Source organism: Salmo salar, chromosome ssa06, assembly GCF_905237065.1.
Source record: "Salmo salar chromosome ssa06, Ssal_v3.1, whole genome shotgun sequence".
Classification (NCBI taxonomy): Eukaryota; Metazoa; Chordata; class Actinopteri; order Salmoniformes; family Salmonidae; genus Salmo; species Salmo salar.
Window position 1 is genome coordinate 30,466,495 of NC_059447.1, and position 14,521 is coordinate 30,481,015.

Here is a 14,521-nt window from a genome sequence, read left to right on the forward strand (position 1 = left end):
ATTTGGATATTGTATTTTAAATTCTAAACATATATATATATATATATATATATATATATAAATATGACGATCCAAATATAAATGTTTATTTTTAACATCATGAATTTGCCATTCAATTTATCAGTCTACCTGACCTGCTACATATGAGGCTATTGATAAGCTCTGTTATATTACTGAAGGGAACGTTGTCCGATATTATTAGCTTTTATCAAAAATACTCCAGTTTATTTATTGGTTGTTTTATTGCTATATTGCAAATCAATGCAAAAGAACAGGGAGACCTCCCACATTTATTAATACTCAGCTGGCCCCTCCCTGGATTTTGTGTTAAATGCTCTACAGCAAAGCTTTCTTAGTGTCCAACAAACGTTCTCTACCCTTAACCTTGTTCTAAACACCTCCAAAACAAAGGTCATGTGGTTTGGTAAGAAGAATGCCCCTCTCCCCACAGGTGTGATTACTACCTCAAGAGTTTAGAGCTTGAGGTAGTCACCTCATACAAGTACTTGGGAGTATGACTATATGGTACACTGTCCTTCTCTCAGCACGTATCAAAGCTGCAGGCTAAAGTTAAATCTAGACTTGGTTTCCTCTATCGTAATCGCTCCTCTTTCACCCCAGCTGCCAAACTAACCCTGATTCAGATGACCATCCTACCCATGCTAGATTACGGAGACATCATTTATAGATCGGCAGGTAAGGGTGCTCTCGAGCGGCTAGATGTTCTTTACCATTCGGCCATCAGATTTCAATCAATCAAATTTATTTATAAAGCCCTTCTTATATCAACTGATGTCACAAAGTGCTGTACAGAAACCCAGCCTAAAACCCCAAACAGCAAGCAATGCAGGTGTAGAAGCACGGTGGCTAGGAAAAACTCCCTAGAAAGGGCGGAACCTAGGAAGAAACCTAGAGAGGAACCAGGCTATGAGGGGTGGCCAGTCCTCTTCTGGCCGTGCCGGGTGGAGATTATAACAGTACATGGCCAAGATGTTAAAATGTTCATAGATGACCAGCAGGGTCAGCTAATAATAATCACAGTGGTTGTAGAGGGTGCAACAGGTCAGCTGCTCAGGAGTAAATGTCAGTTGGCTTTTCATAGCCGATCATTCAGAGTATCTCTACCACACCTGCTGTCTCTAGAGAGTTTAAAACATCATTTCTGGGACAAGGTAGCACGTCCGGTGAACAGGTCAGGGTTCCATAGCCACAGGTAGAACAGTTGAAACTGGAGCAGCAGCACGACCAGGTGGACTGGGGACAGCAAGGAGTCATCAGGCCAGGTAGTCCTGAGGCTCATGTCCTCAGAGAGAAAGAGAAAGAGAGCATCCTCCACATACAACACCCGTTCTGCCAGTCACATTCTGTTAAAGGTCCCCAAAGCACACTCATCCCTGGGTCGCTCGTCTTTTCAGTTCGCTGCAGCTAACGACTGGAACGAGCTGCAATAAACACTCAAACTGGACAGTTTTATCACAATCTCTTAATTCAAAGACTCAATCAAGGACACTCTTGCTGACAGTTGAGGCTGCTTTGCGTGATGTATTGCTGTCTCTACCTTCTCGCCCTGTGTGCTGTTGTGTGTGCCCAATAATGGTTGTACCATGTTTTGTGCTCCTACCATGCTGTATTGTCATGAGTTGCTGCCTTGCTATGTTGTTGTTTTAGGTCTCTCTTTATGTAGTGTTGTGATGTGTGTTTTGTCCTATATTTATATTTTATTTTTTAAATGTTTAACCCCAGCCTCTGTCTGGGAGGCCTTTTGGTAGGCCGTCAAATACGGATTTGTTCTTAACTGACTTGTCTAGTTAAATGTTAGATAAATACAAAATAAACACACCAATGATCGAGAGTGTGATGAAGACGTCATCAATCTACGCCGGAAGAAACACAGTTCAGCGTCAAATCACATGTCTCAACCGCTGAAGTCCTGACTGAATGTTTATATTTCAATGTGTGCTGATAGGTAAAATTATATTTTCATAAAGATTATGCAATGATTATCGATAAGTTTGCTGTCTTGTACGACGAGCAGAACTGACTTTCATTAAACCGAATGTTTAGTATGACTAAAGTGTCTCTACCCTGTAAATCTATTGCATGGCTATTTGTGAGACACACATCTACGGGTCGCCTACAAAGCTTCGCATGCAGTGAACATCGTTTTCCCCGGACTATTTTCCCGTTTCTGCGGACAATGTCTACGAACACAACAGACAACCAAAATCGGGGATCAAAGAAACCCAAAGAAACATTGCGACATGTGAAGTCTAGAGAACAGAGGAAACGTGGAGTGGATGTGCATGGACCAGCCACTGTCTACGCGCAGGTCGTCGGGGCAGGGAGCCGAGATAATGGCGCATCACTTTATGTCTTCTCTGAGTTCAATAGGTAACTTAACCAGTGAACAAGATTGTCTGACAATTTGTTGTAACATTGCCAAATATATTTGTATTGTGGGTATCAGAAAGGCACTTGGCTGCAGCATATTTCTTTACCCTTTTTCCTCTGTGGAAGGTACCTATTCAACTGTGGTGAGGGAACACAGAGGCTGATGCAAGAGCACAAGTAAGTTGAATTGCCTCCTGTCAATGTTCAACTAAAATCTAAAATTCAGTCTCAGCTCAATAAATCTCAACAATGTTCCTCTTGTCAGGTTAAAAGCTGCTCGCTTGGACAATATTTTCCTCACTAGAATGAGCTGGGAGAATGTTGGTGGTCTATCAGGTAAATTGCTTGTTATTCTATCCACTTGACATCAAGTCAGTTATCTGTCAACCTGGAAACAAATGTGCATAGATAATAGACCGATCAAAGCTTATTGCATGGTTAGCTTATGTCTCTGTGTACTGTCATGTGAAAAAGTGGTCTTTTTGTTGTTTTTACATATTTGGACACGATATTTGAGCTAAATTCCAACCACATTCATTGACAAAGGTAACCCGATTTAACAAATCACCAAAGAAATAAACTGTTATGCAATTAAAATAAAGAAAAATTGGAATTTCCTTATGCAGAAAAAGTTAGAACACACCTTACCTTTACCATCACATAAAATGGCTACAATTAGAACCAAAACTGGTGTAAATCATTAGAGTGTAACTTGGGAGGTCCAGCCTTCCATAAAGATGAGAAACTTTGGTCTTAACCATATGGGTGTGTGGTAACACATCATGCCAATATCAAAACACCCTCAGAGAAAATGTATTGATGCCCATGAGTGTGGGTGGGGTTACAAATCTGTCTGACGGATCATCTACAAATGGAGAAAATTCCAGACCACTGGCAATCTACCTAGGACATGTTGTCCCACCAAATTTACTCCAAGAGCTGACTGAAAGATGCTCATAGAACTCTCTAAATAAGAACCGCAGGGTAACATCAAGGGATCTACAGGCCACAATCAATGTTGACGTGCATGAGTTAACTGTCAGAAAGAGACTGCACAAACTTGGCCTACATGGATTTTTTTTACATTTTTTTTACCTTTATTTAACTAGGCAAGTCAGTTAAGAACAAATTCTTATTTACAATGACAGCCTAGGAACAGTGGATTAACTGCCTTGTTCAGGGGCAGAACAACAGCTTGTCAGCTCAGGGATTCGATCCACCAACCTTTCGGTTACTGGCCCAACGCTCTAGCCACTAGGCTATCTGCCACCCCAGGTCAGGTCAGGAAGGAAGAAGCCTCTGCTCTCAAAAAACGTTTGCCAGACAACACCTGGGTATAGACCAACAATGGAACAATGTGCTCTGGACAGATGAGTCAAAGGTGGAGTTGTTTGGCTGCAATGCCAGATTCCATGTTTGGCTAAAACGAAACACTGCCTTTGAACAGAAGAACCTCATACCAACCGTAAAGCATGGAGGTGGTGCCATTATGGTTTTGGGCTGCTTTGCTGCCTGAGGGCCTGGCCAACTTGCCATTATTGAGTCAACCATGAATTCAATATTGTACCAGAGAATTATTGAGGAGAATGTAAGGCCATCATTTGTCAAAAAGCTGAAGCTAAACCGAACATGGATCTTGCAACAGGACAATGATGCAAAACTATAACAGAATGGCTCAAAAATAAGAAATTGAGGGTATGGAATGGCCGAGTCAAAGCCCAGATCTCAATTGTGTCAAAAAACAGTTGGGGGATTTGAAGCGGGCTGTACATGCAAAAAAGCCCTCAAACATGACACAATTGAAGCAGTACTGTAAAGAAGAGTATGCAAAAATTCCTCCCAGTGGATGTAAGAGACTGATAGACAGTTGCAAGAAACGGCTACATGAAGTTATTTCAGCCAAAGGGACAACACCAGCTATTGAAGCTACTAGTGTACTTATGTTTCCTGCACTATGGAATTGCATTTCTGTAGATTTTTTATGAATTAATGATTGCAAAGTATAATCTTTCGGTGTCATTTGTTCAATTAGGTTACCTTTATCTGTCAATAGTGTTGAAGTGAAGATTACATAGCCATCTGACCAAATATGTACAAAAAAGTCCACTTTCCAGGGGGTGTACTTACTTTTTCACATGACTGTAGATAGACATCGGTCAAAGCTTATTGCATGCTTAGCCTATGTCTCCGCGTATGTCCTTAGGTGTGATAAACTGTGTACTCTCTGGTTTAGGGATGATATTGACATTGAAAGACACTGGTGTCCCTGAGGTTGTTCTCTCTGGACCACCACAACTGGTGAGTGGACATTGTAGCAGTATAAAAGATTGTCTGTAATGAGTCAACTGTTTTTGTGGTATCCTGAGTCTAATATATCATTGCATCCTTTGATCTAGGAGAAATATGTGAATGCCATCAGAGTATTTTCTGGACCACTGGAAGAAATCAAGCTAGCTGTTCGACCATACACTGAGAAACAATACACAGATGACACAATGACAGTTAGTCAAATACCAATATTTGGTGAGTACTAGAAATCACCTTTGTAATTTTTTTTAGCATTGAGTAATTTACTGTTACTCATACTCTTTATCTTAAAGCATGTTCAATTTATGACCTGTAAAATAGTGAATATTTGTGTTCTCATGCTGAAGAGTTGGTAGTTGACTCTCCTTAACCCCAATTATACCAGCCCAGCTCAAAGAGGACGGGCCAAAGTGCTCCTCTAACTCAGGGAGGAGCAGCCCCTCCAGTAGTCCCCAGAGGAGGGAGCTGTGGAGGCCGGAAGACTTTGAGGACACCAGCACAGACAGCAGGAAGGAGAGAGCAACCAGCCCAGGTAAGACTTGGAGCATGTGGGCTCGGAAGCCCAGGCTACGCATACTCTGACTGTTAGAAAGCCTGGGGACGTTCTCAGGAAGATGATAAGAAAGAGGTGAAGTACGGTGGAGTCTAGATGGAAACTAGTGACGCTTATCAAACCAATCAAGTATTTTGCGAGGATGGAGCTCCAAACAGGTTGTTTTTCTGAAAATGTTTCTGACTTGCAAAAAGCTAGGTAGCATAAGATACAAAACAGGCTGCTAAAACGTTGTACAAATAGTAGGAAAAGAGATATTGACGAACAAAGGAAGGAAGGAAGGAAAAACAAAAAAGAAACACAAGGAAATGCCTCTCCTAAAGGAAAATATAATTTATACTCAGAGCCAATCAAATGCAAGTGTTAACCCAGGAAGCACTCCCATTCAAAATTCAATACTAAACTTATCCAGACTTCTAATAGTCAAGTCAACGGGAAGAGATTGGGAAGGAAGACCCACGAGACTAAAGGAGCATGCAGCGCTGTCAGGGGCATCAGTGCCCTATTTCAAGGATGTTGAGCTCCAAATGGCACCATTTCTCACATTTCAATTTCATATCAGGTGGAAAAGCAAGAGCAACAAGGGATCCGTCTTTAGTTGTGGCATTCGTTTGTAAGGTAAGAAACACAATCTCATTGTCTCAGTGACATACTGAATTATTGCATTTTGATGAAATTTATGTCAAATTTTCTCTTTGACTTGCAGCTTCATCCTAAGAAGGGGAACTTCTTGGTTGCTCAAGCAAAAAACCTTGGGTTACCAGTGTAAGTTGATTTTTCAATACAAATTCAGTTTTGCCTGCTCAAAAAACTTAAGCCGATAATGACTTTTCTGATGCACTTTCTCCACAGAGGCACTGCAGCTATTGGTCCTCTCATTGCAGCTCTGAAGGATGGGAAAAGTGTTACCTACGAAGGAAGAGAGGTACTTCAATTATATTTGGTTGATTGTTAGGGCTCTGGCATTTTGGATTAGCTATTGTAAATGTTAGATACATTTTGTCTTGTTTTCTGATGATGTCCTGATGGTTGTCCTACAGATCCACCCTGAGGAAGTGTGCACTCCCACTGATCCAGGACCAGCCTTCATAGTTGTGGAGTGTCCCTCTGAGGAGTTTGTTCAACCAATCTGCATCCATCAGCAGCTGAGCAGGTAATGGCCTGAGCGAAGTTGGCCAAATGTGTCAACGGCTGCTTCTGCATCCTGTGTCATTACTCCTCAGGCCTTCTTTAGGAGAGTGTAGTTAAGTTCTGAGTTATTTGTCTCATCTGCAGATACCAATGTGGAGGAACCGAGGACCCTGCTGCCTTAGTAGTCCACATGAGCCCTGAGTCTGTGCTGAAAACAGATGAATACAAGCAATGGATGGAAAGGTACAAAATCAGCCATATGTATTACTCAGTTTGACTGTTTACATATTCCATGTTCTGCAATTCACTTGTCTCTCTGTTTTCTGTTGGTCTTTCTACATGTTTTAATGTTTTTGTGTGTTTTTGTATTTTAGGTTTCCATCTACCACGGAGCACCTGATCCTGAATGAGCAAGTTTGCACTGTTCACAACGTCAGGAGCCACAAGATTCAAACTCAGCTCAATCTGATTCATCCAGAGATATTTCCAGAGCTCCAGCACTATAAAACAAAGGTAAGTTGTGAAGTGCTAGAACTTTAATTATTCACCATTGTAAACTGTTGTGACACAGAGATAAGCGTGTTCATTTGGAAACCTTTTTGTAAAAACTTCTGTTGTTCAACTTCTCAAGGAGACCCAGGCTGCCCTGCATGTCCCCAGTGTCAGAGCCGAGTGTCTTCTGAAGTTCCAGCTCAGACCCAAGATTGAATGGCAAAGGTGAGTATGTCCTTCAGGCCACAATTTACCAGACATTAGTTTGCACTTACGAAGGGCTGCTTTGTCAAAGAGAACCATTTCAGATGAAACACTACTTTCAAGTGTGACTTACTATTTCTTCTATGATCTTATAGATGCCAACACTGTCAAAGTCAAATGAGAGCGTCGCTGCCCCTCTCAGCACTATGTGATGAGTGGTGTGTGTGCTCTACTGTTTCTTATTCATTAGAGATGCCATCCCCTCTTGTGACACTGAAGAGTTTGTGAAAGAGGCTGCGGAGGCCCCTAACTTCCTCCAAGAAGTGGAGGAGTGCCGTCGGTTCCGTGCGACTGATGCTGCAGTGCTGTCTGGTGAGCCCTGCTCTGATACAGGTCCGGCTACAAGCCCAAGGGGAGATGTTACATTGCTCAGTCCAACAAAGCTCCATCAATTTCTCTTTACTCCTCTTGAATGGAGTTGCAAACATTTCACCCTGGGCATTTAAGAAAGTAACAGAGTTTAGTTTCCTGTAGTCCTTTTGTCTGATAGAATATCGTAGTTTTACGTCTGAAATTTCAGTGGCATAGAAACATGTGTTGTATCGAATGACAATGTGTTTCTTGCAGGGCGGGCAGAAAAATACCCAGAGGTGGTCTTTTTAGGAACTGGATCGGCTCTTCCTATGAAGATCAGGAATGTTAGTGGCAACTTGGTCAACATCAGGTAATGGCCCTCAGTTAGACTCATATTACTATATAAAATCCTTAAAGATATGTCTGTGTGAGGTAGCCAGTATAAATGTCTGTCTCTCTCTCTCTGTGTTTATGCTATATCCCATCTCCTTCAGTGCCACTCAGTCAGTGCTGCTGGACTGTGGAGAGGGCACCTTTGGCCAGCTGTGCCGACACTATGGGGACAGTGTGGACGAGACACTGGCAAAGATCTCAACCGTCTTCATCTCTCACATGCACGCGGACCATCACACAGTAAGGATTATCTTTCCTATAAATATTTGTTTATTACAGAGTTATAGCATATATTCTGGCATAAAGTAATTTCAAATAATTTTTAAAGAATATGACTTTATTTTCCAGGGATTGTTGAGTTTGCTGTTTCAAAGAGAGAGAGCCTTGGTCAGTAAAGAGTTTCCCTTTATCAGATTTGAAGATGAGTCCTGTTAAATTCTTGCAAAATGGAACACTTTAATGAATGTATGTCCTTATCTCTTTACCGTTCAGGCAACTCTTGGAAAAGCCTTCAGCCCCATCTATCTGATAGGCCCTGTCCAGATGATGACCTGGCTCAACCAGTACCATGACCACTGTGAGGAGATCCTCAGCCATGTCAAGTATGTCAGGAAAGACACGTCTTACTCTGTTCAATTGATGCTTTCAAACCTGATGAAATGATGTCCATGGTCTCTAATATTGATGTATTCTGACTATGTTTCAGCATGGTCCCTAGCAAAGTCCTCTGTGAGGGGGCTGAGGTGTCCAAGTTCAAAACCAAGGCATTCATCCAAGCACTGCTGAAGAAATCTGATTTAGCTAAGGTATGTGGAGACTTGAACAGGCTGCTTCGTGCTTCAATACGACTCATTACACTCTTGTTAGGTTCAACGACTGTTTATTGAGGCTATCGTCAAAGCTTAAATAGATATATTCTGTTTCTCTCATAGTTCCAGACTTGTCCGGTGCGTCACTGTAAGAATGCCTTTGCCTGCAGCATCACTCACCAGTCTGGCTGGCAGCTAGTCTTCTCTGGGGACACAATGCCCTGCGATGCCCTCGTACATATGGGTCAGTACCAACAGTTCTCGACCCCAATTGTAATGTTTGTACAGCTCCCAGAATTTGTGTGATGTGAAAAGATTTACACACTCTCTATGAACCACACTTGTGACGTCCGGATCAAATGGTAAATACTCACCATTGCCATTTGATTTGCCGTTACGTGCATTCCACAGAGCCATACTCGAATTTTGGACCCAGAGTATATCCTATAACTTCTACACAGTTGCTGGTGGTATGATATACATATAGATCACTGTTAATGGACTAGACATCTACAGTAGCCAGTCTGATCTGAACCTGTCATCTATGCTGTCTGGCATCATTTACCAGATATTGCTTAATGCTATGGATCAGTTCCAAAGTTCGCTATGAATCACAAGGTCTCCCACATAGTTCCTGTGGGATCCCACTTCATTGTCTCTTTTTAAATTGTTTGACTGGGTGTGATCCAGCTGAAGACTCCCAGAGAGAGCCTGGCTATATCCCATGCCTGTTCATTATAGAGGCCTGGGTGTGCCAGACAAGCAGGGCTGGCTGATGGTTTATTACACAGAGCTGTGTGATTGATTTCCTCTGGGAGAGGAAGATAGGCTGGAAGTGCTGCGCCATGCAGCAGTCGTGTGATTCATGTTTGTCATTGTGTTTTCAAAGGAAAGAATGCAACTTTACTTATTCATGAAGCCACATTGGAAGATGGATTGGAGGACGAGGCTGTGGAGAAGAGACATAGGTTAGTAGATGGATCTAGTATGGTGCTTCTCTTCAGAGGTGTCCTTCGTTATTCTATTACAAAACTATCTTCTTTGGGCTGGATTCAATCAATATCGCGGAAGATCCGCGTAAAAACATTTACGTACGATTGAGTCTACATATGCAGTGTTTACCGTGAATGCAGTCTCTGCAAACGCGGAGACATTGCCTTTAAGTTTCAATCGAGCCATAATGCATATCTTCCGTGATACTTCTGTGATACTGATTGAATCCAGCCCTAAGTGAGAAAATGTGACATGCATTGGAGGTAAACAGAAATAGACTAGTGCCATTTTTCAGCTGACAAAGAAACTCAAGGAGCTTTTGAGAAGCCAGTCATTTTTAGAGGGCATTGTAACTGGCTGCATTCTTCTCTGAGATTGCCATTGATTTTTGGAGCTCTGTATTGGAGGTAATGAAGGCACTTCTGCCTTCTAGCTGGAATTTCAGTGACTTTGGTTAAAGAGCTCCATCTCGCATTGAAAACAACTTGAAAGTCATTGAGTTGAACTGAACGAACTCTGTATAGCTTACCATGGGGTTAAGTCTGGTAATTACTGTTAGAATAGTAGCAGAGTAGCATCATGCTTCTCTGCTTGCTTCCCAAAATGACAGTACCACCTCCCAGGCCATCGGTATTGGCATGAAGATGAATGCTGAGTTCATCATGCTGAACCACTTCAGCCAGCGCTATGCCAAGATCCCCCTCTTCAGTGAGGACTTCAACGACAGAGTGGGAATATCTTTTGACCACATGAGGGTAAGTGAGTGGTGAATGGTGTACTTTAGTCCACTTGTTATGCATAGCAACATTTAAATGATTATGTGGGTTCTGCACATCTGAAATGTACTTTTCCACTGGATATGTGTAAACTCAGAATGAATTAGGACCATGATTCACTACAGTATGAGCAGACAATGCCCCTAGTCCAGGTAGAATACTCTCAGACAACTTCAGTTTAAATCTAGAGGTAGCATTTTAAGGTAACATTCGGAATGTGTTAGACTCCTATCAGAGATACATATACCAGCTGCCTCAGAGGACGCTGGGTATGTTGAAAGACCTCCTCCTTGTGATCTCTCTTCCCTGTCTCTCCTCAGATTCGGTTTGGAGACTTTAGAATCCTCCCCAGACTCATCCCGCCCCTCAAAGCCCTGTTTGCCGAGGAGATCGGAGAGATGGAGGAGAGGAGAGGGAGGAGGGAGCTTAAACAGATGAAAGGAGTCACTGCTGAAAGCAATGAAGAGCAGAGGATACCCAATGAAGGCGAGATGGGCAAAGGTGCCAAACGAGAGCCAGAGGAACCAACACAGGACGTGGGAAGAAAGAGACTCAAAACAAACTAGACCCTGACCATAGCTTTGGGTTACACCAGAGATTAGTGGAAATCAAATGACTGTTATTTTACTGAGTTTGCTTTATTTTAATTATTTTTTATGAGAAACTTGCATGAGGGATGCTCTGTAAAATAAGAGATTTTCATTTGGCTGGACTGGCTGCCTTCATCGCTTGTGAATAAAGAATTTCTGTTTTTCCTGTCATTACCATTGTTGTGTATATAAAACATGTAATTAACATAGTCTTTGCTTTACTTTTTAAATGCAAAATCAATGTCAATCATGCTCCATGGTATTGGCCTGTTGTTTTCTAAAAACATATTGTGAGCAACTCATACAATGTTTGTCCTATTAAACTACATCCATAAAAGTTGCATCCAAACAAAGGAGTTTAGTGAAGTTGTCACACATGGATGAGTAGTATTACATTGGACTGATAGTCATACAGCACCATGGTCACTCGTTGCTTAACAGTTATTGGCAAAGGTTGAGGTTTTATTTCATCATAGATGATGGTCTAGGAGTGCTGTGTGATGGTATGAATATGATATAAAGCTTCACAAACCAGATGAACTGTTTTTTTCCTTTTTGTAAATCATTTATACTATGTGCTATTGTTCTAGCACTGAAACATGAAAAATTAAACAGTGATAGCCATCAAAAACAGTCCTGATCTTTCAGTGAGACAAGACCCCCTAAAGCACTGTGCCAGCAGCATGCTCTCTCTGTGTGACAACTATGTATTGATGTAATATTTATTGCAGTAATCAGAATAAAGTTAGGACCGCTTAGATACCAATTAATGGGGCTACTGCAACTTTACTGACAGGTGGAGTTTGCAGCTAACAGTTCACTCTAAATGGATCCCTATCAGAGGAGGCTGGTGGAAGGAGCTATAGGAGGACGGGGTCATAATGGCTGGAATGGAATGGTGTCAAACACATCAAATATATGGAAACATCCTGTTTGGAAACCACATGAAAACATGTTTGACTCCATTCCAAAAATTGCATTCCAGCCATTACAATTAGCCTGTCCTATAGCTCCTCCCACCTGTTGCCTCTGATCCCTGTACAGTATGAACAAAGAATGATGGATAACTGAGTGCCTGTATCACAGCTCTTTGTCTATACCAGAGAGCACAGTAGCCTATACTCTAGTGTGATGCAGTACTGTCCCTCCATATGGTGGCTGTATCGAGCTGTCGTTGTTTTATTATTCTATAGATGGGCCAACAATGACCTACTGGAAGCTGTCTGAGAGAGGAAGGGCCACAGCCTCACCACCTTCCATTTCAAAGACCGTTTACTGGTCAGTCTCTCAAATGACATGAAGTGTTGACTGTAATCCACTGCAGATCAGATCATTTGCCTACACTAAATGCATCAACTAAATCAAATTTTATTAGTCACATGCGCCGAATACAACAACCTTACAGTGAAATGCTTACTTACGAGCCCTTAACCGACAGTGCAGTTTAAAAAATATATAGATAAGAATAAGAGATAAAAGTAACAAGTAATTAAAGAGCAGCAGTAAAAAAAAGAACAATATATACAGGGGGGGTGCCGGTACAGAGTCAATGTGCGGGGGCACCAGTTAGTTGAGGTAGTATGTACATGTAGGTAGAGTTAATTAAAGTGACTATGCATAGATGACAACAGAGAGTGGCAGTGGTGTGGAGAGGGGAGGGGAGGGGCAATGCGAGTATTCTGGGTAGCCATTTGACAAGATGTTCAGGAGTCTTATGGCTTGGGGGTAGAAGCTGTTAAGAAGCCTCTTGGACCTAGACTTGGCGCTCCGGTACTGCTTGCCGTGTGGTAGCAGAGAGAACAGTCTATGACTAGGGTGGCTGGAGTCTGACAATTTTTAGGGCCTTCCTCTGACACCGCCTGGTATAGAGATCCTGGATGGCAGGGAGCTTGTGCCCAGTGATGTACTGGGCCGTACGCACTACCCTCTGTAGTGCCTTGCGGTCGGAGGCCGAGCAGTTGCCATACCAGGCAGTGATGCAACCAGTCAGGATGCTCTCAATGGTGCAGCTGTAGAACCTTTTGAGGACACATGCCAAATCTTTTCAGTTTCCTGAGGGGGAATAGGTTTTGTCGTGCATGCTTCACATCTGCCATGGTGTGCTTGGACCATGATAGTTTGTTGGTGATGTGGACACCAAGGAACTTGAAGCTGTCAACCTGCTCCACTGCAGCCCCGTCGATGAGAATGGGGGCCGGCTCAGTCCTCTTTTTACCTGTAGTCCACAATCATCCTCTTTGTCTTGATCACATTGAGGGAGAGGTTGTTACCCTGGCCACCACACGGCCAGGTCTCTGACCTCCTCCCTATAGGCTGTCTCGTTGTTGTCAATGATCAGGCCTACCACTGTTGTGTCATCAGCAAATTTAATGGTGGTGTTGGAGTCGTGCCTGGCCGTGCAGTTATGAGGGAGTGAGGAATGTATATGCTCTCTTGGAGCAGCAGGTAGCCTAGTGGTTAGAGCGTTGGGCCAGTAGCTGAAAGGTTGCTGGATCGAATCCCGAGCTGACAAGGTAAAAATATGTCGTTCTGCCCCTGAACAAGGCAGTCCCATAAGACTTACCTTGTCAGCTCAGCCACTGTTCCCCATTAGGCTGCCATTGTAAATAAGAATTTGTTCTTAACTGACTAGGTTGAAATAAAATTCCTGTTTTCTGTTAGACTTGCCAGTCTGATAAGTTGAAGCTCGCAACTGCTACAAGACCATGGTGCTTGCCTACGGAGCTGTGAGGGGAACGGCACCTCCGTACCTTCAGGCTCTGATCAGTCCCTACACCCAAAGAAAGGCACTGTGTTCATCCACCTCTGGCCTGCTGGCCCCCCTACCTCTGCGGAAGCACAGTTCTCGCTCAGCCCAGTCAAAACTGTTCACTGCTCTGGCACCCCAATGGTGGAACAAGCTCCCTCACGACGCCAGGACAGCGGAGTCAATCACCACCTTCCAGAGACACCTGAAACCCCACCTCTTTAAGGAATAGGATAAAGTAATCCTTCTAACCCCCCCCCTAACCCCCCCCCAAAAAAGATATAGATGTACTATTGTAAAGTGGATATCATAAGGTGAATGCACCAATTTGTAAGTCACTCTGGATAAGAGCGTCTGCTAAATGACGTAAATGTAAATGTAAATAACTATTGTGAACAGTAGTGTAATGCCAGAGTTTTCTGTCCCAGCTCTTTTGTGTGAATATGTTCACAGAGTTTACTGAGGTTGAATTTGCATTGGTTTACTAAAACCCCTACAGAGAACAGCTGAGGCCAGTCATGATCCCCTGTCCAGTGCTGGCCACTTTGTCTGCATGTCCCTTGGGTAACATTTGCATTTCAATTGGGTATTGATCTTTCCACATTGATCGTTCTCCATCTAGAGGACTAGATCCAGCACTAGGTGATTATCTCAGACTTGTTGTGTTGCCATTTGAAGGGCCAGTGATAATTCATGATGTTGGAACTGCCCAAAGTCTGTTATCCTAATTTCCTTTCAGATGATTGGTGTCATTTTTTGTTATAACTAGGCAAGTCAGTGAC

The 14,521-nt window shown here is 42.8% G+C and overlaps 1 protein-coding gene across 1 annotated transcript; it reads left to right on the plus strand.

The window, feature by feature from the left end:
• Positions 1–1,872: 1,872 nt before the first annotated feature.
• elac2 (elaC ribonuclease Z 2) lies at positions 1,873–11,529 on the plus strand. Its single transcript, XM_045720251.1, has 23 exons — positions 1,873–2,391; positions 2,518–2,568; positions 2,657–2,727; positions 4,625–4,689; positions 4,788–4,914; positions 5,084–5,230; positions 5,814–5,869; positions 5,958–6,016; positions 6,104–6,176; positions 6,292–6,404; positions 6,527–6,625; positions 6,757–6,895; positions 7,014–7,099; positions 7,329–7,450; positions 7,706–7,802; positions 7,927–8,065; positions 8,174–8,212; positions 8,318–8,427; positions 8,532–8,631; positions 8,758–8,878; positions 9,524–9,602; positions 10,238–10,382; positions 10,724–11,529. The coding sequence occupies exons 1-23, from the start codon at positions 2,057–2,059 to the stop codon at positions 10,967–10,969; spliced, it is 2,619 nt and encodes an 872-aa protein (XP_045576207.1). The 5' UTR covers positions 1,873–2,056; the 3' UTR covers positions 10,970–11,529.
• Positions 11,530–14,521: the final 2,992 nt, after the last annotated feature.

What these genes read in the sequence shown, in the direction of transcription:
- elac2 (XM_045720251.1), top strand. Translation starts at nt 2,057, where the DNA reads ATGTTTAGTATGACTAAAGTGTCTCTACCCTGTAAATCTATTGCATGG. An exon ending in TTGTGGCATTCGTTTGTAAG is followed by an intron (nt 5,870 to 5,957) that starts GTAAGAAACACA and finishes TTTGACTTGCAG; the next exon opens with CTTCATCCTAAGAAGGGGAA. An exon ending in AGAAATCTGATTTAGCTAAG is followed by an intron (nt 8,632 to 8,757) that starts GTATGTGGAGAC and finishes TTTCTCTCATAG; the next exon opens with TTCCAGACTTGTCCGGTGCG.